The sequence below is a fragment of the Falco biarmicus genome, chromosome 19 (assembly GCF_023638135.1).
Source record: "Falco biarmicus isolate bFalBia1 chromosome 19, bFalBia1.pri, whole genome shotgun sequence".
Taxonomy (NCBI): Eukaryota; Metazoa; Chordata; class Aves; order Falconiformes; family Falconidae; genus Falco; species Falco biarmicus.
In genome coordinates this window covers 5,924,945-5,952,004 of record NC_079306.1, presented here as the reverse complement: position 1 = coordinate 5,952,004, position 27,060 = coordinate 5,924,945, and the positions used below count along the sequence as shown (strand labels likewise).

Genomic DNA, 27,060 nt, shown 5'->3' with positions numbered 1-27,060 from the left:
CGGGGCTGCGAAGCGCTTCGCGGCAGGGCCGGGAGCGGGACCGCCCCGCAGGGTGGGACCCCTCAGCCCAGGACCGAGACCGCCACCGCCACACCGACAAACCGCGGCTCCGCTCGGACCGGGCGCCTGCAGCCTTGGGGGCGGGACGGGGCCCACGGGGACCGCCACCGCCCGCGCCCACCTGCCTCCCGCGGGGAGCCGCGCGTGTGGAGCGCACCACCGCGCCTCGGGACGCGGGGGGGGGCGGCGGCCGGAGCGGGCATGTTTACAGGGGGGCTGAGCGGGGCGGCATCGGCGCGGCCCCCCCGCCCCCCCTCCCGCCCGAATGGTCTGTTCCTCGCGCTCTATTTAATCCCCGGCGCTGCCGCACCGCCGGCTCCAGACCGGAGAGCAGCGCTGCGCCCGGTGCTGCTGCCTCCGCGCTGCGGCTCGGCTCGCCCCGGCCCCGCGGGCGCTTGCTGCCACCATGCTGCCCCTCGGCTTCCTGCTGCTCCTCGCCTGCCTCAGCGCCGCCCGGGGAAACCTCTCCCGTGACGGTGAGTGGCGGTACCGGGGCCGGGCGAGCCCGCTCCCCACCATCACTCAGCCCCTCGCGGCGGGGACCGGCGTGGCGCGCCCCTCCCTGGGGGGAGGGGGGGGACACCGGCCGCGCGCGACAGGTGCGGGGGGCGGCGGGACCGGGCTGCGCCGTTATGTGGGTCAGGCGCGGCGGGGACCGACAGGTGCCGCCCGCCCCGGCCCTGCCCTCGGGGCCCGCCCGCGCCGCCGCTGGCCCCGGGTGGATGCGGCCCCGGGCGGCCGGCGGGGCTCAAGGTCACAGCGGCGCCGGTGTTGCCCGCTGTGTCCCCCTGTGTCCCCCTGTCGCCGCGTACCGCCCGGGGCGGGGCCGGGGCGGCGGAAGGTTCCAGACAGGCCCCGGCGGGCGGTGGCGGAGCCCGGCCCCTCCCGGCGCTGCCCGCGGCGGGGCGGGTGGAGCCGCGGGGAGGGGGCCCCGGCGGATGGAGAGTCCCCGGTGGGGCAGAGCCGCCCCCTCCCCCCAGCGGGATGGCGGGCGTTGGTGGCGATCCTGGGGTGGGGGGGGAAGGGCAATGAAGCCCCCGGGGGGTGGGGGTGACCCCCTCAGGGTGGGGCGAGTCCCCCCTGTCCCCCGGCGGAGCTGGAGCCCTGGGTGGGAGCTGCCCGGTCGGCCCTCCCTTCCCGCGGGCGGTGGGCTTGGGAGGGGTGGCCGCTGCCCACCCTGTGCCGCTGGCATGGCGGCGGGAGGGTCCTCCGTGTGGAGGCATGGCACTGGGATGGAGCGGCAGCCCTGCAGACAAAGGGGCTTACCCGACCCGCGCCCCCGCGGTGGACAGCCCATCCTGTGCCAGGCAGCTGCTGGTGGGGTGCCACGAAGCAATTGTCATTTTGTTAAGGGCTCGTCAGTGGCAGTACCTTGTTTTCCATAACCCTTCGGCTGCGGAGTCCTTGCTGGATTGCCAGCGCTTGCTGCTTAGGGCCTGTAATTCCCAGTGGGCTACTGGCAGCTGTGTCTGCCGTGTCGGGTGTCGCTGGTTGTGATAAAATTGCTGTGTGCATTTGGATGGGGAGATGCAGCAGCTGTCTGGGGCTGGGCCTCTGTCCCCATGCTGCACGTTCTCGTTCGGAAGGGGGGGTGTTGCAGAGATTGGCAGCCAGAGAGGGTCCAATTGCTGTCTGAATCCCTGGCCCATGGCTCATTGGAAGCAGGGAGGTGATTCTGACATCAGTACGTGACCCTGGATCGAGGGTCCCAAGGGTGGCGTGGCAGAAGAAGCATGGTACAGAGGGTGAGAGATGTGAAGCCAGCAGCCTCCTGCCCACAGCTTGGGCTGCCTGTGCTGGAACAAGGAGCCAGCCTCCCACCCGCCTCCCCCATGGCCTGTCCGGGGGTGGTGCAGGTTGGTGGCTGCATTCCCGTCCACGAATCCCAGGATTTATTCTGGTTACAGCCATGGTCCTCCTACAGGAGCCTGAAAGAGTCACTTGGGTGTGGGTGATGCTCAGTCCTACGGCACACAGATGTCCTGGCATCCTGTGCATGGCAATGCTCAGCATGTGGGTTGGAGCTGGGCAGGAGAGGGTGGCTGAGCAGTCCAGCAAGCACTCACGTGAGGAGGGGTGGCAGTGACCTGAAGTTGTGTGTAGTCCTAGGGCTGGATATAGCGTGGATGATGACACTGCAAGATTTCTTCCAAGGCTGGCCTGCTTCTGTGACCCAGCACTGGCCATGAGCTGCCAGGCTTGCCATTGTCTGTCTGATGCAGCGAGACAAACAGACCCTCAAAAAACCTTTGGGAGCAGAGGAGACAGATGGCTGGAAGATGCTTGAAAAGAAGCTGCTGGCATGTCTTCACAGTTGCTGCCTTATCCTTGTGGCTCTCCAGCCAGGTGAGCCCCTCTGCAGCACCCTTCTTCGGGCAGGGATGGAGTAGTTGTCTCCTCTCCTTGAAGAAATGCTCCTCCAGCACTCTGGATTTCGAAGCTCCAGCTGCGGTGGGGCCCAGCAGAGCCCCTTGAAGCCACCTAGGCACTGTGTCAGTGCGCTTGGCTGGTGTTGTGCTGCTGTCGGCAGATTTCTAAGTGTTTGGGCTGGATGCGTGGTTGTCCTTGCTGTGAGAATTATTCCACTCGGGAGTTGTGTAACCCTTTTTGTTTGAACAGTACCCTACTGTTGTCCCGTAGGAAGCCACAACATGCCAAAACCAGACTTCTAGGGGCTTTTTTTTGCCTGTGCTTGGTAGCAACCTCATCCTGCTGTGGCACTGGCATTGCACAAGGAGCGCCACCATCCTGTGGCAGTGAGGGGGGAGGCTGGGCAGCTTCTGTGGTGCAGCAGGGACCTGAGCTCAGGTCTCTCATCCAGTTACCTCCTGCTGTACCAGTCCACTCATTGTGTGTGCTTCTTTTGCCAGGAGAAGCTTCAGTGTTGAGGGTCTTAGGGCTGTGTCTGCCTGACCAGGTATAGAGGCCAGGGCTGCTCTGTCACCTCCTGTAGATGCCGAGGCTGGTTAGATGGCTTGAGCCCATGCATCCCTGTTGGCTGAGGAGAGCCTGGAGACCATCTTGATGTGTCTGAAGCCTGCCTGGTGCTTGCAGAGAGGCAGGTTCAGGAAGCTATCCCCTTCCTGGGAGTTGGCTTCATCTTTCTGAAGCTGGTGGAGGTGTCTGCTCAGCCAGGCCATGTGGGAGGAGCTCTCTGTCTTGGGGGAATGCCCTGTGCTTCCAGCTGGTGTCCCTTCTGTAACAAGTCACCTGCCCTGTCTGTGTGGGAATGGTGTCTAGTGGTAGGAGCACAGGGCTGGGGGAGAGGTTTGGGCTCTTGCCATCTCTAGCCTTGGAGCAGATGATGGTTGCGGGTCCTGTAGTCCTGCTCCCTCAGGAGAACCTTTGGAGAGGTGTCAGCACTGGTTGGGATCCAGGTTGTGGGAGGCTGTGCGTGACCTCCAGCCTGTAGCATCAGCTCCAGGCAGGTGGCAGGGAGCCCTGGTGTGCAGAAGTGGGATGGTAGAAGCCGGGCAGTTGTCTGAATCTAACATAATCCTTTGATTGCTGCTTACAGCAGTGCTTTTACCCAACTAATGTGTGCAAATGCCCTGTTCTCACATGTCATTAGGGCTCACCATATGCTACAAGTCTCTTTCTGTGCCAGCACAAGCCCTTGGCACTAGAGTAGAGGAAGCAGTGACATCCCTGATGAGGCAGTGGTGGTGTGCAGGCATGAGAAGAGCATGAGAAGAGGGAGTACAACTAATCTGCATCACTCGATACCTGGATGGCCTGATTTTGGATGACTCTGATCCGCTGCCTGGGGGAAGCGAGCTGTTCTCACAGCAACGATGCAGCTGGGATCAGCATGTCAGCCAGAAGAGAGCATCCCTGTGCGAGCAGCTGGGCGGAGGGAGCCGGACGGGGAGCACGAAAGCCACCACTCAGCTGTCTGGCACAATGTGTTAGGCTCAACAGGCAGTGCTGGATTTTAAGACAATACATGGGATCAAGTGCTGCAGAGCTGCCCTGCCGCATACCCAGACGGTGAGAGGACATGCTGGCACTGCTGCTGTGGGACAGGAATTTTGCCACTGTCCTGATAATGGCTTAGGTTTTGGCATGATCTGCAACACTGAGGCTGGGGTGTTCACTGGGAGCATGGTAGTTTCGTCTGCTGGCCAGAGGAGGAATCCTCAACAGACTGGGGTGTTGCTGCTGAAGCATGAGTTCAGTGCCTCCCAAGAGTGGGTACCCTGACCTCTGGAAGGAAATGGAGGGAAGCACCCTACTTGCCCAGGGTTCCCCACTTGTGAGGTCTCCTGCATGCTAGGCACTGCCTCTTCTTTCTCTGCTTGATATTCTTGCCTTGCCGGGGTGTTGGAATTGCTGGAGTAACTGGAGGTGTCTACATCTGGGTAGTCACCCTGGTGCTGGCATAGCCAGGCACCTAGCCAGATGGAGGAATCGGCATTAAAGCTAATGTTCTTGTTTGTTTCCACTAGGTTCGTATTAACATAGCTTTACCCCAATCCAGGGTGTTGCATGACCATTCAGATCCTTGAAGGAGAGGAGCAGCATGAGGGAGGAGGTGGTTCAGGATGTGAACATGTGTTCAAAGTGCCTTTGCTGGTGGCAGCATGGTGGTCTTGGAGCTTGATGGGCTCTGCTTGCGTGCTGCTGGGCGTGTTCTCCTGGGTTCCACCAGTTTGCTGCTGTGTTAAAGCCGCTGCAAAGCATGGTCTGCTTGTGCAGATGCCTGCTGGGAAGTGCTTTGCTCCCCGCATCAGCATTTGGTGTGGTACCCCTAGTGCCCAGCCTTGTGTCCACCTGAAGTGCTCTCAGGGCTCCTTTTACAGCCCAGGCAATGGCTTGGTCATGCAGGTTGTCTGATGCTGTGTCTGCACAGATTGAATTGCCTCCTTGTTGCTTGGCTCTTCAGTGACTCCATGGGACCTTGAAAGGTGATGCCAGTGCTGTAACACCCACGTAGCCAGATCTGATCCTCCTCCTCTGAATTACTGGGTCAGCTCAGCTTGAACCATCTGGTCCAGTTCTCTCCCCTCTGCTCTTGGCCAGGCACCTGCAGCCATGAAGCAATGCAGCAGCAGGGCCTTCATCATGCAGTGATGGTGAGGTGTAAGTGATCTCCCTGGTGCCCCGGCTCCTCTCTCCACCTGTGAGGGCAGTTCGGGGACAAGGCTCTCCATCCTGCTCTGAAAGAGGTTCTGCTTTCACCCAGGGCAGTCTCAGCCCCTCTGCTGCAGTCACAGCCGGGGCTGGGCTGTGCGGTCGCTGTGGCAGAGGGTGGGCTGCGCTGGCTGAGGGGGAAGGAGAGGAGCTGGATGCAGTAATGCCATGTGTTGTGTTTGGGCAGCCCTGCAGCCAGAAGCACTAACCCAGACAAGGCTACCTAAACCAAGCAGTCAGTAGCAGCGGAGGGAGGTGGAGAAGCTGAGATGTGTGATGAGGGCTGGGCAGGAATGTACTTAACCATTCCAGTCACCTGCCTGGCGTCAAGCTCTGCCTCTGCTGTAATGCAGGCTGAGGGCACAGGGACTGGTGTACACATGGGCAGGCATCGGACACTGCAGCTCCCACCGCTCAGGGATTGCGGATGCTCCCCGGTGTCACACAGACATGCTGGAGGGCAGCAGTGCTTGCTGTGGAACCAGATGGCAGCATCTTTCCAAGTGACCCTGGAGTTTGCCTGTGGCTGTGGAGCAGCAGAGCTGTGAGCTTCCCCTTGCTACTGCGGAGCCCTGCTCAAGGGGACTTGCCCCTTCCTCAGGTAACGCTCCAGGCAGCACTCCATCTACAGATGCTCTTCCTCACCTTACAATGCTTCAGATGTATTTATTGGCAAGCCCAATGTGGAGCACTAGCTTTTCCACACCACTGCTTTTGCTGCTGCTTTCAGTTTGTTGTTTCCAGGGAAAGCTAGTTCCGACACTTATGGTCGGAGTGGCCAGCAGCACAGAGACCAGCAGACTTCTTGGGCTACCTGCTGCTGCACAGGAGCTGGGTTCGCTTTCTCAGTCTGGAGACAAGTGCAGGGCTGACTGCCAGAAGACAGGACTCGTTGGGACCCTGTTGCCCCATGTACCTTGGGGACCTGTTTTCCAGAGGTGGGATGTGTTTGGTGCCTGTGCTGGCACTGTGCCCAGGGCAACAGTTCCTTGTGCTCCTTTCTGCTGCTATCAGGCTTGCAGTCTGCTGGTCTGATGTGCGGTGGAAGCCATGGGAAGATGGGCTGAGTGGTGCAGCATGCTGGCGATGGTGCTCCTACCTTGGCTGTGTGCTGCAGGGCTCTGCTCTGAGCTTGTCTTTAAGCACCCTCACCCTGAGCAGATGAACACAGGAGCAGGTCACCATCATGGCACTTTCCTGGGCGGCTTTGTTTTGCCTCTCAACACCTCACCAGCTCTGGTTTCTGGCTTTTGGGTTTTTTTTGTCTTGGGACTTCATCTCTGAAAGGGACAGACCATGCAGCAGTGGAGATGACCTGGTCGCAGCCAGAGCCGAGTGCTCTGTTCTCCCTGGGCATCCATTGGGGTGTGGGGACCCTCTGCTACAGCTGGGCACAACAGAGTATCCACCACAGTCACCTGAAAGACCACTGGGTTTGAACCTGCATTTTAATCTTCTGAAATTACTCTTCTCTCCTGTCTTTCTGGGAAGTCAGGAGGAGGTGTTAGTGCGTGGTGCTCATTGGCAGGCACGCTGTCCCCTAGAAGGGGTTTCCCCATTTCTTACATTACAAATATTCTCTTGCACAAGCTTGTATGTTTGATCCTCGGACAGTTGGGAATGACAATTTCTCATGCCAGCTTGGGCAGAGCTCTACTGAAAGTGCTTGGATGCCTGCAAAGCAATGAGAAATGTACCAGGGCATCCAAAGCAACCATTTCTGAGACATCTCACTGGGCAGGCAGGAGATCCTTAAAACAGAACTGTCAAAGCAAAGAGCTTGTTCCCTTGGCAACAGTCATGTTGGAGATTGGCCTTAGGGTAGGAGCTAAGAAACATGCTCAAAAAAGTAGTTATCAGCTGTTTGCTGTCAAACTGGAGGAGGGCCCTGGGAGAGGGGTCACCCTGCCTGGCTCTGCTCCCTGCTGCTCTGTGCTGGAGAGAGGCCTGGGATGGGAAGGTCCTGGGGGGGCTTGCTGCTTGTTTGCAAGGGAATTAGTCCTGTTTTGGAGGGTCCCAGGGAAGGTCTGATGCTGAGATTGGCTGTCACAGTGCTTGGGTGATTTGTGGTGGCCCAGAATGGGGATTTTCCCCTCTTTGTCTCTGCCCCGCCTCCTCCAAGGACTTGCCTGTCCTCAGCAGGCTTGCAGGTGCCTGAGCTGGGGTCTCTGCTCTCCATGGGCAGGCTGAAGCTTTGGGCTTTGGCCAGTGACTTGCAGGCTGTGATGTCAACAGATCCTCTTAGCCCTGGAGCTGGCTGCCTGTGGCCTCAGAAGGAGGTGATCACGGTGCTTGGTGCTGGGATTCCCTGATGATGATGATGCCTTTTGCTGAGCTAATTGGCCACCACACTGGTGTGAATGTGCAAACATGACAGTGAGCCGCCAGCAGTGGCCTGCATTTGTGCGGCTGCCAAAGCTGCAGGCAGGAGCTGCTGCTGCCATCAGAGGGGCTCCCCAGCTCCCTTGTCCCCCGACCCCCATCCCAGCTCTCTGGGGGGGCTCGTCCAGCCCTGGGGCAACTGGAGGAGCAGCGGATGCCTGGCAGGGACCAGGCTGTGTCGTTTGATAGGGCAGAAAGCAGGGTCCTGCTGGTCCCAGAGGAGAGGCTGCTCTCCAGCTCTGCTCTGATATGTGGCATCAGAGGAAGGAGTGTGGTGAGGATGTACGCAAAGGCATGCAGGAGGGGTTCAGTCAGCTTGCTCTAAAAGGCGTCAGCCAGGGCTGGAGGAGGAGGGCATCCTGTGAGCAGAGAGCTTCAGCAGCACCTGCATGCAACCAGTCTCTCTTCAGTTGCTTCTCTGTCTTGGCTGCTGCTTGATTGCTAATTGCTGGCCACGTTTCAGTTGCTTAACCCTGGTCAGGTGTCACAGGCAGCTGTCAGTTTTCACTGCACCCCTGGGCAGAGTCTGTCAGGGAGGTGACTGCGGTCCCCCACCCTGGGAGGAGGATGCAGCTCTGCAGTTTGCTGGCGGTACTCGGGGGCCAAGTGTTGGTGCCCCTTGGACCAGGACCCTGCTGCTCAGGGCTGCTGGAGACCATTGACGGGGTCCTGCAGCCTGTGACCAAAGTCTCTAGCATGGTCTTTGGAGAAGCTGGCAAAGATCCAGGGTTCAGAGCAGACTGTGGTGAGGAGCTGAGTTCCCTTGCTTTGCCGCTGCCCAGAGAATGCTCATGTACACATCTGCTTTCAGAGAAATAGTACAGAGCTTGGTGTTTAAGGTGGGAAGTCAATGTTTTTCATGTGGACCGTGCCTGAAGGCATGAAGCCCCTGGACTCAACTGACCACCTGGTGCACAAGGATCAAGGTCCTATCACATTGGGAGCTTGGATGGCAGGTTCCCTTGTCACTCCCCCCATTAATCTCTGGATCTTTCACCCCACATCACAAGCCCCCAAAGCAGAGGGCTTGGCTGTTGAAGAGCCAGCTGTTGAAGAGTGATGTATCATCACAGCATCCCTGTCTAAGGAAATCTGGAGTTCAGAGCAGACTCATAGTGGTTGTGTGTCCCACTTCCAGTGAGCATTTGTGTTAATGAGACAGTCGTTTGTCACCCTGAGATCAAATCTTTCCTTTGTGGGAAGGAAGGGTCAGAGGATGGCTGCTGTGGACTAGAGATACAAGGATGGGAGCTGACAGGGGCCAGAGGGAGGTTTCGGCTCCAGAGAGTGCGAGTGGGGATACTGGATGGATTTTTCCCTATGAGGGTGAGGAAAACCTGGGAAACTTCCTGAAGTGCCTGGATGCTACAGCCCCTCTGACCTTGCTGTGCTGGGGAGAGTCACCTGCCCAGCCTGAGAGTGGGATACTTCTGCTTGCTGAGACAGCAGCTGGGTGACGGTATGCAGGGATGTCCTCTCCTAGGTCAGCCTGGCCTCTTGCATCCCTTCCACCACCACTTTTTGACTGTCAGCCTGGCTCTGTCTGCTCCCTTTACTTCCTGCTGCCCCTATTCTCCTCTGCATCACACTTGCTTGTCTGGCACAGAGCCATCCCATCTTGCTAGTTTGCTTCTTGGTGACAGCACTTGGTGTAAAGCCTTGCAGCCATGAGAGGTGTCTAAATGCCGCAGGACTGGAAAAGGAGCCGGCCTTGGAGGTGTTGCATGAAGGGCCCCTTACCCTGTGGCTCCTGGAGGGATGCATCCTCTGTCTGAGGGCTGAAGCATGCTGGTGAGGCTGGCTTCTATGGGCAGGCATGCAGGGAAGAGGAGCACAGGGTGGTGTTGAGCAGATGCACTGAAACAAGAGCAGGTTTCCCCCTCTAACAATCTGGAGCAAGTCGGCTGCCAGTGAGGAGGAGCCTGGAAGTTGAGCTTTGGGTATCCCAGACTGTGGATTCACACACTGCTCAAATCAGCTTGCAAGCAAGCTTGCACAGCAGATGTCTGAGCCCGCTTGGCTGGGTTTGCAATGCACAGAGTTCAAAACTGCCACCTTGGCCAGGCTGCTCCAGTGTCACTGCACGGGAAGGGTGCCTGCGGCTGGAAATGGAGCTTTGCAGTTCATGACTGCTGAGTGAATTATTAAAATACAGTCCTTGGAGAGGAGATAACTTGCCTTAGAAAATGTCTGTGTCAACAGAGATAAATTGGATCTTTATGATGATGAAACTAGACTAAATAGAAAAGAATGAGGAAAATGACAAGTGTTGGGTTTTGGGCAGTGGCTGCAGACTGGAGGTGTTTGAGGGATTTGAGCAGTGGGTGTTTTCCTGAGGGGCTGCTTCTGCTGAAACAGCAAGGCTTTCACAGCCTGGGGGGGCAGGCTCAGGTTCATCTGTGGTGGGTGTGCCTATGAGAGGGTCCAGGCTGCTCCAGGTGAAATAGCTCTGGGAAGGCAGGTGGCATGGCATGGCATTTTGTTGCAAAAGCCCCCAGAGATGTGGTGCTGCAGAGGATTCATGTGTCTGTGCACGGGAGTGTTCTGGGGCTGGCAGCAGCTTAGCTGCAGACCTTTGAGAAAGGGATGTGTGTGCCAGCAGGTCCTGCTGCTGGGCTTGGGGAACCGGGGGGGGGGGGGGAGAAGTGTGCATAATTTTCCCCTTCACAAATAATGAATGTAGCACCCCTGCAAAAGTGCACAGGTTTAATTAATGAAACATTGAATTTTCTAGAGTCTAATTTCACTGTGCCATGTGGGATCAGAAACAAACACGGGTGGCAGCTCTTGGCCAAAAATGGGGCCTGGTGAAGCCTTTGCTATGGTGTTTCCTGGGGTGGCTGAGGTTGCTCAGCCTGTCCCCGGGTCAGAGGCAGTAACTAAGGCATTGCCATCCCTGCCTGTGGTGTGTATGGATGGCCTTCTCCAGGAGGATCCTGTGGAGGGAGAACTGGGTCCTCTGCCTGCCAGGAGACCTTGCTGCTGGCCTGTCATCTGCAAAATAACTTTTCATCTTTTTGCAGGATGATGGCAGGGGCCTGAGGTGGCCGGTGAAGCTTGAGTGGCCCCTGGGGAGGGGTAGATCTGGAGAGGAGATCTACCTCCTGGAGAGGAGAGCACTGAGCATGGGAGGGCTGTTGGCCATGCAGGCAGATGTGGTCCTGGGCTGGCTGTACCTGCTCAAGCCCAGCAGAGCGTGGGGAGAGCTGGATTCAGGTGCCTTATCCCTGCAGAGCAATGCTGGCATCCCTGGGGCCGTGCATTCACCTCCTTTACCCCAGCAGGAGAGCAGAAGCTGTCCTCCAGTGCAGCCCAGTGTCGAGCCCTGCCAGCATGCTGGGACTTGGGCTGCGCAGCCCCTCCGGCAGGGGCAGCCCCAGGGGCTGCTTTGACTGTTGTGCAGTGTTGCAGAAGGAGAATGAGGGGACTGTGCCAGCCCGGGCTGTCAGGTGGTGGTGACTCCGTGCTGGCAACAGTCACTAGCGCAGCGAGGGCGGATGCTTCCCTCAGTGTCCAGCACCTGTCCCTGGGCTCGTGGGGGCTGTTGTAACCAGCACTCCAGGAGGACAGGACAGCTTTTGCTGCAGCCAGCTTGCCATCCTCACTCTGTTCCCCCTTGTGCCTCCAAGCACCTGGGATGCTGCCCAGGGCCTCACAGGGGGCTGGGCCCCCGGGGCCATGGGCTTTCTCATGTGCTTGCACCCCCCACGATGTTGTTCAAGGGCTGTTGCAGGGTGGTCTAAGCTGCCCTTCATCTTCGTTGAGAACCCCCAGGATCTGATCAGAAGGATGCACTGGGCCCCGCCGAGGCTGGAGCTGCTGGATTTGGAAGTAGTCATGGTGCGTGAGGCATCTTCCTGCTCGGAGTGCTGCTGTCCCCAGCCGCGGGATGGCAGCTCTGTCCCTTGTGCCCACCTGCCAGAGCGGTATTGCCCGTGAGGGTGGCAGTGAGGCTGCCGGGGGACAGGGACCCCACAGACCATGCCTTGTTCCTTGCGGGCCGTGGCAGGAGCAGGTGGAGCTCCCTGTGGTGACACTTGCTGCTCCTAGGGCCCTGCTGCCTCCTCTTCTGTCCCACGGGCAGCTCCTGTGGTGGCTCTGCCCCTATTCTGTCAAGGGCCAGCAGGTTACAGCCATGGCAGTTTTTAATTAAATCAAGCTGCACTGGCGCAGGGGCCCAGCCGTGCCCATCTGTTCCTCCAAGCTGTCGGGCGCACAGTGCGGAGGCGAGCCCAGTATCTAGGTCGTGCTGGAGGGTGCAGTATGGCAGCCCAGAGAGGCTCTGCTACGGGGGCCAGCATGGACACAGCCCCACGCGAGATGCTGACACGAACGCTGGCAGGAGAGCCAGGCATTGCTCGGCAGCTCTCACAGAAGCGTGGCCTTTGGTGGGGTTGGAGACCCATCTTGGTGGTCCTTGGCTGTACAGCTGTGAGCCAGGGAGGGAGGAGGGAGGTCTTCAGAGAGGCCAAGCTAAAGCTTCAATGGGTCTGTGTGGTGCCCTGTGTCACCTGGCAGGGGGGTGGGGGTGGTGGTATTGCCTGGCCTCTACCCAGGGGAAACACACCTTGCTCTGTTTAACCTCTCCCCACACTAATACCTTAATGAGGCCAGTGCTGTGGCAGGTGATGGTAATTGTGTTAATTAAGAGATTGGGTCTGTTCTGTGTAGGTTTTAGACCCTGTCCTCAACTGTATCTGAGTTGGAGTGGTTTTGAGTTTGGACAACAGTGGCTTGCAACTGCCTAATCCCCTAATTATGGTACTGGCAGGACAAAGGCATCATTAACCAAATTAAAACAAGCCGACAAGCAGATCTCCTAGTCAGGAGAAGCAGACAGAGAGCTGTGGCCTTGATTCCTGGCTGAGCTGCAGACCGCAGCGTGTGAAGTGGCAGAGGTGTGCCCCTCACAGTAGAAGGGAGGATGTCTCTGCTTCCCCAGTGCCCTCCCCAGCATCAGAGGTCTTGGTGGTCCTCACCAGAGCTCCCACTGTACCTGGGTATTGAGCAAGCTGGAGACATGTCAGTGAAGGACCTGGGTTGTGATCAGCAGCTGGGAACAGGCTGTAGAGCCAGGCTCGAGAGCTCTGGCTGGCTGGTGCATAGGGAAGGTTTGGTCACCACCTGTAAATGTCTGCAGGGAAGATGTGAACCAGAGGCCCTTCAGCTCGCTGGACAGGGGTCTAGCGACAGCTGAGGACCAGCCATCAAACCCAGGCAGATGGAGAGGAGTAAAACTTCAATAGCAAGCATGAAACTTTAGTGTAAGTGATGGGGAGTTTCCAGGGGCTGGAGAGAGAGAGTGTTTATGCTGGGAATCTTTTTAATCGCAACTTGGTGCATCTGTGGTAATCGTGGCTGTTGGAAGTGGGCAGGGATTTACACTTTGCAGCCTGGGCTTGCTTTCCTGGAGTTTAACAGGAGCCAAGTGGTCCCTAGGATGCCTGGCAGCCTCATCCTCCTGTCCTCCTCCAAAACCTCTTCACTGCTTCCTGCACCCTGCAATAGCTTTGGGGAATTTGCAGTGTGAGCAAGAGGAGATATTTCCCTTCACCATTTGGAGTGGAAAAAGGGGAAATCCAGCCACAGCTGCTTCCACCCCTCTCTTTCCAATAACTAGAGCTTCTTCCAGGCAGTGAATATCACACAGGAAAACAAGCCTGTGAAATCAGGACTGTGTGGGTACACAAGCAGTGTCACCCAAGGCTTGGGGGTCCTGAGGCCAGCTCCCTGCCTAAACATGAGTAACTTGGGGTGGCATAAAAAAATGACACCTTGTGGAGCCCCACATCCAGCACGTGAGCAAAGTGCAAATAGTAGCAGCATCTGTGTTCCTCCCTCTTGTCTGTGTGGCTGCCTGTGGACCCAGCTGGGTGAGGAGGGTGCACTGGGAGAGCCAGCATCCCCCTTTTCCCTGTGTAGTGCAGGAGAAGTGTGAGCAAGAGAAAATCCCCTTAAGGAATGACATGGAGAGAAGGCCACTGATTGCACCCCACAGGCTGCACTCAATGGACCATGGATGTTTTTGCTGGAGGCAGCTGTGGAGATGGCCAGTGGAGCATCCCATTGCATGGTGTGCTTGGCACAGAGGCACCATTGGTGCAAGCCCCAGCTTGCTGGCACTGCCAGGGTGGTGAAGCAGAGCTTGCTGCCTCCCCAGGTGACTTCAGCTGGTGTCTGTGCTATCAGGCTCTCCTGCTGCCTCCTGGTATACCCCTGCCTGGATCTGCTCATGCCTGATGGGCAGCAGCTTGCTTGGCTCTTCCAGGGGCTGTGGCTGGAGCCAGGCCTGACACTGATGTCTCTGCAGGTTGGCACGGAGCTACTGCGTAGGGACAGCAGCATCCCCGGAGCTCCTGTCCCAGCAGGTGCTGCAGGTTGGGCAGCAGGACAGATCCTGCCTGCTGAACCTTGCTTCTGCAACTGTAGGGGGATGTTCCCTGCTGGGGAATGGGATAGCAGTGGGAGATCCAGGCTGACACCTGTGCCTGTGGGCAGGACCCTGTTGTCCCCAGGGTGTGTAGGATGGCTCTGCTCCAAGTGTGCTGCCTGTGCAATAGAAACTCCTTGTCCCTAGAGACACACACCCACAAGCACGTGTGTGTGAGCACACATCCATGCTCAAGGGGCTGTACAGATGCTCCCAGACAGACACACAAGTATGTTGACATATGCTTGCACTGATGGTCTCCCTGGATCCAGCCAGACATCTGGCAACATCTCCTCCTCCTCCCCATGCTCCTCCATGCTGCCACCCAGAGCAGCTGCGCCAGCGTGACCCACTCCCCCTACCCCAGTCTGTGTAGCCTGGCCATCTGGGGCTTGGGGTCAGCTGGAAAAAATGTGGTTTTCCCAGGCAAGCTGGATTCAGCCCAGCACTGGAGCCCTATTTGTTCCAAGGGTTTTGGGGAATCCACTGTGTTCCTCCTTCCCTTCCCTTGCTTGCTCAGTGATGTTTGTGCACACCTGGGGAGAAGCGATGCCCAGGACCTCTGCTAACCTCTCCTGTCTGTGTCCAGAGAGCCAGCCCACAACGTCAGATGAGACTGTGGTGGCCGGTGGTACAGTGGTGCTAAAGTGCCAGGTGGAGGATCCTGATGACTCCTCGTTGCAGTGGTCCAACCCTGCCCAGCAGACCCTCTACTTCGGGGAGAAACGAGGTACATGCACAGGAGAAGGCTTCCTTGGGGAGAGGAGCTAGCTCCAGGACTGGAGTGATGGCGGGGCAGAGAGAAAGTGGACCAGGGCCAGTGGTGCCCCTATACTGATGCCACCAGGCAAAATACGAGTTAGCGGAGGAGAGTGGTGGGTGGTACTGAGCCTGTCAGTCACCCTGTTGTCCCTTTTCCCCCAGCCCTGCGCGATAACAGGATCCAGCTGGAGAGGTCCACACCCAATGAACTGACCATCAGCATCAGTGATGTAGTGCTGTCGGATGAGGGGGAATACACCTGCTCCATCTTCACCATGCCTGTACGGACTGCAAAGGCTCTGGTCACTGTGCTGGGTAAGTCATCAGTGGCAGCCTGCTCCCGATCTGCCTGCTACTGCCCTGCCTGCTAGATGCTGTCCATATAGCTGTTCATCTCTGCTAGTCCCGTATCCCTACCTGTTAACTCGTACATGCTGTGTTTATTGACATGTTTCTGCATGTACATCTGTCTGTGGGTGGCAGCACACACACAGCTAATAGGCTGTTGTATTTCTTGCCGCCTCCTCTACCAGGAATCCCCCAGAAACCCCAAATCTTCGGCCATGAGCAGCCCATTGATGAGGAGAAGATAGCCCGGCTGACCTGCCGGTCCTCTGGCAGCAAGCCCGCAGCCCAGCTCCGGTGGAAGAAGGGCAACAAGGAGCTGAAGGGTGCGTGCTCAAGCAGTGGGGCTCTGCCCTGAGGGACTAGGGTGGCTGGGGAACACCATGGAGGCAGGTGGGGCACCAGAGGCTGCAGATGTGTCCAGTGCTGGACCACCCTGGCATGCTATGCTACTGCCAACAAAGGGAGGGGGACAGGGTGTCCCCTGCTCAGCATGTGTGTCAGCCTTATGCCTCTGCTGGGGTGCTGTGTCCATCAGCTCTTAATGGTCCCTTGTTCCCACAGATGAAGGCACCGAGGTGGTGGAGGACCCCAATGGAAAGACCTTCACAGTGAGCAGTCGGGTGGAGTTCCGTGTCACCAAGGAGGACAATGAAGCTGAGGTGACTTGCACTGTGGACCATGAGTCCCTGCAGAACTCTGAGAGGTCGACCACGCAGAAGCTGCAGGTTCACTGTACGTGGCATGTGGGGATGATTGGACAGGGCCACATAGTGAAGGGGACAGGGCGATGGAGGTGTGGGAGAGATGGAGGCGTTTTCAACATCACTGCAGTTCAGCAGACATCCCACGCGTGGCCCTACACTTACACGTCCATACAGCTGTCACTCATACATGCATACGAGCTCATCAGCCTGCATGCCCAGCAGTCCTGTCACGCGTAGGGCCACGGCACAGTGACACTTCCCCTCATGCATGGCCTTGGTTTCCTCTGCCTGTTCCTGTCCCCTGCCCGACCCCATCTCCTTGAGAGCTGTCTATGCCATCTGCTGCTACCTGTGTGCACCATCTCCCATGTCCTGCCTGTCCCCATTCCCCTTGTCTTGCATGTCCTCCACGATGACAGGGGGAGGGCTGGGGGAGCTGCACTGTGCACCCCCAGAGTGCTGACTCCCACCCCAGTGCACCCTGCCACCCGCAGATACGATGATCACACTGCACCTCTGCACATGCAGAGCTGGGGCCAAGGCAGGGTGCAGCGGCAGGGTTTTGTGGTGCCAGCAGGCCCCGGCACAGTGTGGGGCAGGGACAGGCAGTCACCCAACTCTGCCTCTCCTCCTTTTTCAGACAAGCCAACAGCGAAGATCGAGCCGCATCCCCAGTACCCACGGGAAGGCGAGAAGCTCCAGCTGCAGTGCGATGGGCAGGGCAACCCCATGTAAGGCCCTCTCTTGCCTTCCTCCTGCTCAGCCCTGCCAGGCCCTGGCTAACTTGTCCTCCTGTTGCCACGCTCCCAAAACCACCACTTAGCCCTCCCCAGAGCCTGGGCAGAGCATTGAGGTAGCACTGTGTGGGCTCAGGGCCAGGCACTGGCCTTGTGTTGATGCCAGGCAGGGTTGGGCACCCCATGGAGAGCAGATAAAGCCCCTGTCCTCTCCCTGGAGCAACATATCCATCCCAGCTTATCTCTAAATGGGGTATGTCCCTCCTGCCTCCATACTCCCACACCTTCATTGCCCCTCTCCACTGGCCAGCCACAGACTCTGCTCTGCCCCAGCCCACCCAGGGTGCTGGGCAGGGCAGCAGCACCTCACCACCATCCTGCTCTGCAGCCCCCGGGAGTTCCTGTGGGAGAAGGAGGGCAGTGACGTGCCCCTGCAGCTGAGCTCCGACAGTGTCCTCATCTTCCCCTTCCTCAACAAGAGCGACAGTGGCACTTACGTCTGCACAGCCACCAGCTCCATGGGCAGTGTTGTGGCCAAGTACAACCTCGATGTTAGCGGTAAGCAGGGCTGCAGGGCACCCAGCATCACCTAGCTTCTCCTGGCAGCTTCTGGTTGGCAAACCTGCCTCCAGCCCAGCTGTGTCTCCTTGTGAATAAGTGCATGGGTGCAGGGAGGGCTGTGGTGGGATGAGGGCTTTGTGGTGCAGGGTGGGTGCGTGCATGCAGCTGGGTCCTGGCACACTCACTGACGGAGTGTTGCATCCCCAGGTCCTCCAGCCACATCCAGTGCTTGTGTCCTTCCCTACACTGTGCAGGGCTGCTGCCTGGGCTGAGAAGCGCAAAGAGCAGTTTGGGGGTGTTGGGGCAGGGATGTGGCATGGCCCAGGCTGAGCTCAGTCCCTGTTGCTTCCAATGGCTATGCTGGGGGAACTGCAGGGGCTGCAGGCAGGACTCTGGTGGACTCGCTGGGACTGGAGGAAAGGCCAGTGCTTCTGGCCCTGCCACAGGTAGGAAGTGTCTGCATGTCACCACCACAAGCCAAAGAGGGATTTCCAGATGGTGCTGCTGACCCCTCTGAACCACGAGGTGCCCTGGCAGCCTTGCCCCAAGCTTCTGGAGATGGGCCCCATGGCTTGCCCTGAGCCACTGGAGCTACGGGCTTGCGTTGCATCCTGTGTCCTCAGAGCATATCCCCACGCAACACCCATCATCGTGTGGGAGAGGGCAGCACCCGCCACCTCTCCACATCGTTCAATCCCCTCGCTGCCTTCCCTGCCCCAGCTGCGCTCTGCTGCGTGTTTGCTGTCCTTGTGCCCTGCTATGTCCCAGCACCATGTCGCACATGGAGCAGAGCTGTGTGTGGTGTGGGGCTGCAAGTGCTTCTCCAGCCCAGTGGCGGTGCTGCTCCAGCTCCTGTGCTCAGCGACCGGCCCCTTGCCTGGCAGCTTTCCTGTGTCCATAGGAGTCTTACCCTGCATTTTTGCCTTTCAGTTTGGGGTTATCCTCCTCTGCCAAATACCTTGCCATTTTTCTCTTCCAGCCTTGGACTTTACATCTTCCAGCACTTCATGCTCCAGCTCTTCCTTTCCCCATCCCCTTTCCCTGCCCTCCCGTTTTGGGCACTCTTAGCATCCTTCCCCTCCAGTGTGGCTGAGGGTAGAAGGGAGTGCATGGTAGCAATGGCACCTTGGGCACCCTGTTCCCCTGAGTCGGCCCCCTCTGCCTGCCCAGGGTAAGCCCCTAAATGCCTAACCCACTGTGCAGTTGTTCCTTCGTCACCCCTTTTGTCCCTGCTGTCCACCTGGTTGTGGGGTCTGTCTGCACAGGGAGTTGCTTTCTGAGCCTGGCAGTGAGCAAACGGCAGCACCCAGAGCCCTCCACACCTATCCAGGAGCACAGCAGTCCCCAGGGTGCTCAGCGCCCATCCAGAAGCTCACAACAGCATCTGGGGTGCTTGATACGGTCCACAAGCACATGGCACCCGGAACACCGGTGTCCCTCACATGCTTAATGTCACAGCCCCTGGCAGATGAGCTCCACATCTAGGCTTGGTTCCCCTTGTCAAATTCCCCCTCCTTTTTTTCCCCCGGAGCCACTCGGGTGTTGGGCACCATCACTGGAGCAGCTGTTTTGCCTGGTGGATCCCTCAAGCCTGTCTGCCACAGTGGCCACTTTGTTCAGCAGTGGGGGAGAGCAGGGACGGAGCAGTCCTCGAGGGTGTGCATAAGAAAGCATAGGTGGCACCTCACGGTGGGTGATGCTGTGGCCACTGCATTGCCAGGGCTCCCAAGCAGGAGGGGCCCAGTGGAGTCCCTCACCAGAGGAAGGGGTGACAAGGAGTGCTGGCAAGGTAGGAGGTGGGGGCAGATGTTCACAGCAATGTGTCCCAGAGGATGGTGGCAGGAGGAGGGCCCACAGCCAAGGAAAGGGAGTTGTGGAAGGAGCTGCTGAGAATAGATCCCACCAGGCTGGGGGGAGCTGGGGTCCCCTCCGATGGGCTACGTCATGCCTCACTGACACCTCCTAGGGTTGATTTGTGTCCCTGTGTTTTTGTTGTCCTCCCCAGATTTTTCCCAGCTCCCCACCCCACATGTTCACTCCACTCCAGCCCCTCCGCCAGGCCCTTCCCAGTCCATCTCTCATGCTTCCATGGCCACCGCTTCATCCTTCACTCCAGCTCCCATCCAAGGTACTGTAAGCTCCTTTTCTCTCTCTTTATGGACCCACTGCTCCCCAGCCCAGCAGAAGAAGCTCCACAGGCAGATGGTGGTCCAGCCCTTGGCCAGGGACACCCTTGGCGTACCCCAGGTGCTCAGCCAGTTTCCAGTTCCTGTGCAGCTGCTTGTTGGCATGTTTGGACTCGGCAGCTGCCGTCTCAGCAATTTGCAGTGGTGGTACGCAACAGAAAGAGCCGAGGTCCCGGAACCTGGGCTGCATAATGCTCCTTCCAACTCTCCCTGGCAGGCTGTGGCTGCAGCCTGTGCCTTGTGTCCACATGAGATGTCGCCACTGTCCTGTTGCCTCCCCTGTTGTCTTTCCCTCCCCACCCTGTCTAGACACTTGCTCTGAACATTTCTCTGATGCTGTGCTCCCTGAGCTGATGGGGCACAGTGAGAGTGGAGTGGAAGTAGGATTTGTCCCTGTGTACCAGGCCTAATGTGGGATCCCAGCACAGACTGTACAAGATGTGACTGATTTGGGACTGGCCTTGGGGTGCAGTATGTGGCCATGCCAGCCTGCACATCACTTTCCTGCTGGCACGGCGTAGGGGAAGAGTGAGCCAAGCCTGCCTGTGCTGTGTGCTCAGCCACCCATTCAGGGGCAAAAATCCTGCCGTGAGGGATGGGGTGGTGGGATTGTGGCTGTGCCTGAAGGCAGAGGTACCGCAAGCTGCAACAGAGCGTGTTGCCAGTGCTGCTCCCTGGGACACATCACAGGCAGCCAGGCAAAGAGATGGGTTTGCCTTGTCACAGCTCTTCTTGGCTGCCTTCTCACCTAGGCAGGGTGCCCAGCACAGCCATTGGGGCTTCTCTCAGCTTGCTCCCCCCAGGGGCCAGCACTGATGGATGTTGCTTTCCCCTCCTTGCTTGCCCTGCTGCCTGCCTTTTTCTTGCTCCCACCTCAACAGCTGTCGTCTGCAGCAGGATCAAGCTGACTGCACAGAGCCAAGCAGGATCAGGCCTGCCAAGGCACCCACCAGCAGCCCTGAGCAGTCCATGGAACAGCTGGCAGCCTCTGCCATGCAGCAGGGTCTGCAGTGTCATCTTCTCTCTCTTTTCTCTCCTTTTGCCATCTGGGCAGATGCCAGCCCGGTGCCCTCGACCTCCAGCACATACCATGCGGTGATTGGCGGGGTGGTTGCTGTTATTGTCTTCCTACTGCTCAGTCTTCTCATCGTTTTGGGACACTACCTGATCAGACACAAAGGTACGGGGTAGGGGACCTGTATGGAGCCAAGACCCCTGTGCTGTATTGGAGCAGGCAGCGCAGGGTCTGCTCCCCCCCTTGGTGGGTCTCTGGGAGCAGGGCTGTGTACCCAAAGAGAGTGGGTAGCATGGGGAAGAGAGGCAGCTCCCTATCCTGCAGACCTGCTTTGTGTCCAGAGAAACCCAGCGCAGCCAGTGTCAGCTGTCTTGGGTTGGGGGATGCTGTGCTGGCACCTACCCTGCGTTGGAGATGTCCCTGTGAGTCCTTGGAGACGGACAGCACCAGGTGGAAGCAGCTCCTACCCCTTATCTCCATCTCTCCTTCATGGTTTGGTACCCAGTGCCCCAGGATTGCCCATGCCACTGCCCCTGTCTGTGCCTGACCCCACCTCTTCCCTTTCCCTCCCCTCCTCACCAGCCCTCCAGCCCTCTGCCTTCCTCTTCCTCCTTGCCCTCCACCATTTCCATCTCCCCATCCCTGGACTTTTCATCCGCCCGACAGGTATGTGCATAAGACACGGGGAGATGGTCACATCCAGACATCGGCAAAACTCAGCAAAGGTGATGTGTGAGTAAGAGCCCCCTGCCCCTGCCCTCCGAGTCCAGCAGAGCTGCTGCCTCTGCCCCGTGCCGTGCTGGCTCCAGGGGCAGCCATGAGCTGAAGCCTCCTTGCAGATGGCAGTTTTGCAGAGAAACCCTCCAGTTTTATGAGGGGGGAACAAGGATGCGAATGCAGGGAGGGAAGGAGCCGACAGTGGGGAGGGCATGACGTGTACCTGGAAACGCAGGCAAGGGCTGCTGCCTGCAGAGGGGGAGGCAGTTTCATCCTCTGGCTAGAGATGACTGCAAAAGCCTCCAGCAGTCCAGGCAAGGCTTGTCCCGGGGAAACCAGTGACTTTTCCATTTCAGGCCAAACCCAAAGGACTTGCCTCACCTGTGTTTTCCAGCCAGCCTTCAGGCTCTGCCACTGGGGCCCCTCCAGGCAGGCCAAATCCCCCTGCTTGTGTGGGAGCAGGGTGCTGGCAGACCCCTGCGTGATGCTGATCCCCTCTCCCCACCCAGGTACCTACCTGACCCACGAGGCCAAGGGGTCAGACGATGCCCCAGACGCTGACACAGCCATCATCAATGCAGAGGGTGGCCAAGCTGGTGGCGATGACAAGAAGGAGTATTTCATCTAGGGGCATCGGAGAGAGTGATAAATGGAGCTAACAGACCCCAATGGAAACAGAAACCAGACCACAAACCCCACTCAACCCAACAGATTTTTCTCGTGCCCAGCACGAGCAGATGGACGGACAGAGGGATGGCAGGACAGAGAGCAGAGAGCGACCGGCCTGAGACATGATGCTTCTTCTTGAACTTGTACAAAACATTATTACTATGAACAGCAAAAGCCCCGGCCCCGTTTGCTTGCTTGCACCTCCATCCCTGCAACCGGCGCTCGCGCAAAACACAGACCAACCAGTGAGTGAGCGACTTTCCTTCTTCCTTTGGACCTTTGCTTTGGTTTTGTGGCTGCTCTTTGCTTTGGGCCCTTGGTTGGGATGTTGGGCTGGGGTTGATGTAGCTCTTTCCTTTGTTTCTCTCCATTTTGGTTTCTTTGATATCCAAGGATAAAATCAGCTCCAGGCTCTGGTGCAAGCTCGGGGCAGCTGGGTGGCCCCTCTGTCATGAACGCTCGCCCTGTGCCTCCCACTGAGAGCTGGGACCCATATTCGTGTTGCTCCCCTCAGCCTTGGCTGCTGTGTGATGGCCCCAGCTCCAGCTGGGGTGGGGAGTGCAGCTGGTGGGACAGGAGCAGGATGCCAGTGGGCAGCATCTCTGCCTCCAAGGTCTTGGCATGCAGCTGGGGTCGAGCAGGGAGGGACCCCAGGCCCCTGCCCTGATTTTATCCTTGGTGGTTCTTGTCGAACAGTGTCCGTCAGGAGGAGAACTGTCCTCGTACAGTAGATGTGTGAAGCAGGGGTGAGCTTCCAGGGTGGGAACAACTGAGGCCCCCAGAGAGACTGGGAGCTGCCAAGCACTGCAGCTCCCTGGTCCCACCCCAGCGGGAGGGGGGAGGGCAGAGGTCTGGGGGAAAGTCCAGAGAAAAAGCCCCAACTTTACAAATTTTCAGATTGGAAATGTTGATTTAAACCATCTATTGAGATGTTCAGTGCAGGAGGCCGCCTGTGTTAGGAGCGCCTGGGAGAACCGGTGGGCCCTGTGGCCATTGCCACTGCCCTTTTTGCCAGGCTAGCTCTGGGGCCGGTGGAGCCTCTGGAAAGGTGTTTTAGACCTGAGGGTGGCTTCAACCAGAGCTGATGCAGCTGGTGGCAGCATGGGAGCTGAGCTGGAGAGAACCTCCCCAGTGCAAGCAGCCCAGAGCGACAACAAGGCCTGGGATTCCTCTGGCCAAGGAGCGGGGCTCCACCGGGGTCTACTGCTGGGAGCTGTCTGTCCGCCTTCCCAGGGCAGGTGTGGGCTTGGAAAAGGCCATTTCTCCCTTGGCTCCAAGTATGGGGTCAAGCAGGCCAACAAATGCCTGCATTTAGTGTCTCGGTACTTCAGGGGTCACCAAGAAGCTTTGGGGGGGCTTGCCCTACCCCCTACTGTTTCGCTCTTTCTTCCAAGACAAAAACAAGAAGCTTTTCCCAGCTTCCCAAATAGTCTCCAGGATCTGCTTGGCCCACCCCAACCACACACCCACAGGGTGTGGTGCAGGGGGCTATGCGTTTCAGCATCTGTGGGACACCCCACACCCCCCGCAAGGAGCTGGGCCACATCTGCCACCCTTGGGATGAGGTTTTTCAGCTTCCCAGGATCCCGGCATCTCTTGGTCTGGACACAAGGGATTTGCAAGAGCCACCCTTCATCTGGGCACCCCTTCAATTTTGGGTTGTCTAGAGGAGGAGAACCTTTTGGGAGGAAGCAGAGCCTTTCGGAAAAGAACAAAAGCCCTTGGTGGCATGGGTAGGCTCATTGTGGAGGTAGAGGAAGAGCTTGTGTCCTGTGCCTATGGGGCTGGTAGAGGCAGTGTCGCTCCTGTTCAGACCCTGCAACCCTATGGAGGATGCCCACAGGGAAGCCATCGCAGAGTGAGCAGGGCTAAAGGGGGCTGGGGTCAAACAGGCAAGGAAGAAGAGGCATGGTTCGGTGGCAGACACAGGCTGTGAGCGAGCAGTGCGTTTGTGGCATGTGCACAGATGTGACTAGGTTCACCATGGCTAAATCAGGTGTCAGGAGCAAGCAGGCAACATGGTGTTAGCGCCTTGAAAGAGCCTTTGTCATGCATGGTGAAGAAAACCTGCAGTATTCTCAATGTCATGCTTCCTTTCCCATCTTTTTGGAGGAGGATGTTGGCCTGGAGCCCCAACAGTAGGTCTGAGCTTGTTTCAATGGATGCAAGCATTGCTGCCGGAGATAACACTGCAGATGTCAGTGCTGTTAACTGCTCTGCTGCACACTGAGCGTGTATGAACGTGTGACCTGATGCTTTGCTGAAGATCTTTAACATCCACTATCAAATAGACTTAATTCCTTCAAATAAAAATGCAAGGATGTCTTCTCACGTACGGTTTAATCTCATTGTAAGTCTGCATTACAAAGAAAGCCCTGACCCAGGGTCTGGGAGGAAAGGGGATTAACTGGTCCCTAGGGAAAGGCAAGTGGGAGCCGAGGTCAGACAGGGCAGTTTGTGCCCCTTCGAGGCAGCGTGGGCACGGCCGTGGCTGGTTTCTCCCCAGCACTGCTGCTTCAGGGGCTGGTGCAGGTGGTCGCTGCTTGGCCCTGGTGAGAGAAGTCTGGATTGGGCCTTTTTGAGATGCTGCATGCTATGGGACACGGCAGGATGCAGCATGGGGAGGACCAGGCACAGGCAGGGCATCAGGGCAAGACCTGTTGCCTGTGGCAGCTGTCAGCAAAGGATGGGCAAGGTCTCACCCTGGGGGGGCCTATTGTCCTGCGGCAGCCATGATGAGAGGCTGAGTTACGGCCGCAGGTCCTGGAAGCAGTGGGAGCATGAACGTGAGGCTGCGTCTGTAAGCAAGAACCAAAGGGCTCATCAAAGGGCAGATGCAAGGGAGCAGTGGGCCTGCTGCCATGGGCACAAGGGCCGTGGACCTTTGGATGCAGCACAGGTGCATGACAGATGCACCATGTCACATGTGTGAAGAGAGAGGTGCTGTGGGATGAGCATGGGGGACACAGCCATGAGGCTACGATGGGGCACGTCACAGCATGGGAAGGGTGCAGTGATGGTGCACCCGCTGTGCTGCCAGTGGAAGGTGGGATGGGACACACCGTGTCACGAGCGTGATGGAGAAACCACTTTGTGAGTTTGAGGCCCTGACGAATAGGTCACGTCATGGGTGTGAGGTGGGGTAGGAAATGACGTTTTGGGAGTCCAGGAGCATGGTGGGGTATGCTGTGTGTTGTGCCTTTTGGGGTGGTGAATACACCATGCCACGGGTGTGCAGAGGAACAGGTACACAGCCGTGAGCAGGGACATGGCAGGTGTCAGTCATGAGCTGCACCAATGTAGGTGCATTAGGGCGCTGTGAGGTGGAGGTGACTGGGTACACCGTGGGTGCTGGCTCTGGGCCGTGTCCTGCTGTACGTGTGCGCAGCGCTGTGGTACGCGGGGTCAGGCCTGTCAAGAAGGGTGGGGTACCCCACCTCAGTACACTAGGTGGTGCGGGTTGTGTGAAGGGGTGAGAAGCTCCACCTTGATGTTCACGTGGGGTGATACCCTACACCGTCAGCAACACGGGGAGGCAGCAGGGTACATGGCATCCCTGCTGCGGCTGATGATGGATGCGCTGCACTGCAGAGGGAAGAAGCAGTGGGACAGGTGGTGCTGCTGGGGCGGTGACATGAGGGACATGCTGTCACAGAGGAGAGGGGCCAGCCACTAGGCTCCTGTCCCTCTCTGCTGGTGCCCAGCAAAGCTGGGCAGTGTCACCATGTGGCTAGGAGAGGTGAGGCCTTGGTGGCCCCTTTGAGAGCAGGAGGGCAGTCCTTGTTGGCCAGGGAGCTGGAGGTCCCCTGCCCGCATGTCCACCCTGTGCTACCACAGTCACCTGTGCTGGGCCCGCAGCATCCAGACTGGGACACAGCCAGGGCCAGCATGAGGGAGAGCAGGGAGGATCCAGGACCCTGTGGCCCTCATTTGCAGCAAGGCTCGTTCACTCCCACTCACCAGCCCCAGCAAGGCTCCGGCCACTTCCCAGCTGGCACTGAACTCTCAATAGACACGAAAGCCATATTTGTAGGGAGCTCTGGAGACGCCATGGGGCGGCAGCGGGGCAGGGCAGAGGATGGTCTGTGTTGTTGTGCTGTGTTCTTGTATGTACATAAAAGGGAGACAACGAACGTCGATGTGACTTTATAACCTTTCTAATATCCTGTGCTAATCTCGGAAAATAATCCTATAAATATATCTGGATTACACACATTACCTGCCTGCGTGTCTCTGCTTCTGGCTGCACATGCCAGGCGCTGCCTTGGCCTGGGAGATGTTGTGGCCGTGACCCTCGCCAGGGTGAGGGGCACTGAGGCCAGGGGAGGGGACAGGCGGTGGGATGCAGCTCGCCCTGCTGCACAGCATGGCAGGGATGCAGCTGAGCCTACCGTGCAGCCCACAGAGGCATAGCTCAGCCCCCTCACACCCTTGACTCCTGCCCCCCCTCAGCCCCTCAAACCACAGTCTGTCAGCCACCTGTCCCTGGATCCCGCATGCAGACTCTCAGGCCTTTCACCCCCAAATCCCCTTGCCGCATAGCTGCCCAGACCCCCATCACAGACACCCAGCCTCTGACCCTTCGCTCCTCCCAAACGACCAGCTTCTCCCCCCAACCACCGCCCAAATGACAACAGTAACACTCAGTTCAAACCCCCTGAGCCCTGTCCCTCAGCACCACTGCCTTCCAGGGATGCTCCCACCAGGCACATCAGCCCCCCAGTCCCCTGCCAAGCTGGCCTTGCTGCCTGCTGCAGCCCAGGGAGCCCATGGCCCTGCCCCAGTGCTGCAGGGTGACCCCACAGGATTTGGCCTCCAACAGGGCATCCCAAGGAAGAGCTGTGGATTTCTTTGCTGTGTGGGAGCTGGGAAGTACCACGTGCCCAGGCTGTGCTGCTGCAGGGACCCCTTGCCGGCCGCCCACATTCTGCACCCACGACATGCACCCCACACCCTGGAGCCACGCTTGCCCACAGCTGACACCCCTGGGATGAAAAGCCACGCATGCCTGGGCCAGCAACAGGAACATCCACACAGCTGGGGTGCTAGTAAATACAATTCCTCGTTAATTTAAGGTGTTCTGCCAAGAAATGATTGTTTCCTGCTCAAGAAATGGCAGGCTTGCACGGGCAGCTCACTGGCTTTACCAGCAGCAGTGGCCCACTTGTTTCCTTTGGGTGAAGGGGGTTGCCAGGCCAGAAGGCTGCTGTTAATGAAGCAGCTCTTACCACTTTGCTGCAGTCCTTCGCCTCTGTTTTGACTGGGAAGAGCAGAGCCTGAGGAAGAGCAAGTGGAGTGGGTGCTACCATGCAACGTAGCTCTTGGAGAGCGTGCATTGCAGTGTGTGGCACTGATC

At 58.2% G+C, this 27,060-nt stretch overlaps 1 protein-coding gene across 9 annotated transcripts; it reads left to right on the top strand.

Annotated features, from left to right (window-relative positions):
- The first annotated feature begins 318 nt into the window (after window positions 1–318).
- CADM3 (cell adhesion molecule 3) lies at window positions 319–25,922 on the top strand. 9 transcript variants are annotated; one of them, XR_008819064.1, is made up of 12 exons: window positions 423–536; window positions 2,164–2,406; window positions 14,595–14,735; window positions 14,930–15,082; window positions 15,301–15,438; window positions 15,677–15,847; window positions 16,460–16,550; window positions 16,945–17,114; window positions 19,123–19,245; window positions 20,358–20,483; window positions 20,660–21,050; window positions 21,545–21,627. XR_008819064.1 is itself a non-coding variant. In XM_056322369.1 (12 exons), the coding sequence occupies exons 2-12, from the start codon at window positions 2,277–2,279 to the stop codon at window positions 21,554–21,556; spliced, it is 1,314 nt and encodes a 437-aa protein (XP_056178344.1). In that variant the 5' UTR covers window positions 427–536; window positions 2,164–2,276; the 3' UTR covers window positions 21,557–25,922. The 9 variants fall into 9 exon arrangements, 8 of the variants coding, with proteins under 8 accessions (XP_056178341.1, XP_056178339.1, XP_056178344.1 ...); XM_056322369.1 differs by having other exon boundaries at window positions 427–536; window positions 20,985–21,043; window positions 21,545–25,922; XM_056322365.1 differs by having other exon boundaries at window positions 427–536; window positions 20,985–21,050; window positions 21,545–25,922.
- Window positions 25,923–27,060: the final 1,138 nt, after the last annotated feature.

What these genes read in the sequence shown, in the direction of transcription:
- CADM3 (XM_056322364.1), top strand. Translation starts at nt 2,277, where the DNA reads ATGCAGCGAGACAAACAGACCCTCAAAAAACCTTTGGGAGCAGAGGAG. An exon ending in GATGGGCAGGGCAACCCCAT is followed by an intron (nt 16,551 to 16,944) that starts GTAAGGCCCTCT and finishes CCTGCTCTGCAG; the next exon opens with CCCCCGGGAGTTCCTGTGGG. An exon ending in GTACAACCTCGATGTTAGCG is followed by an intron (nt 17,115 to 19,122) that starts GTAAGCAGGGCT and finishes TGTCCTCCCCAG; the next exon opens with ATTTTTCCCAGCTCCCCACC.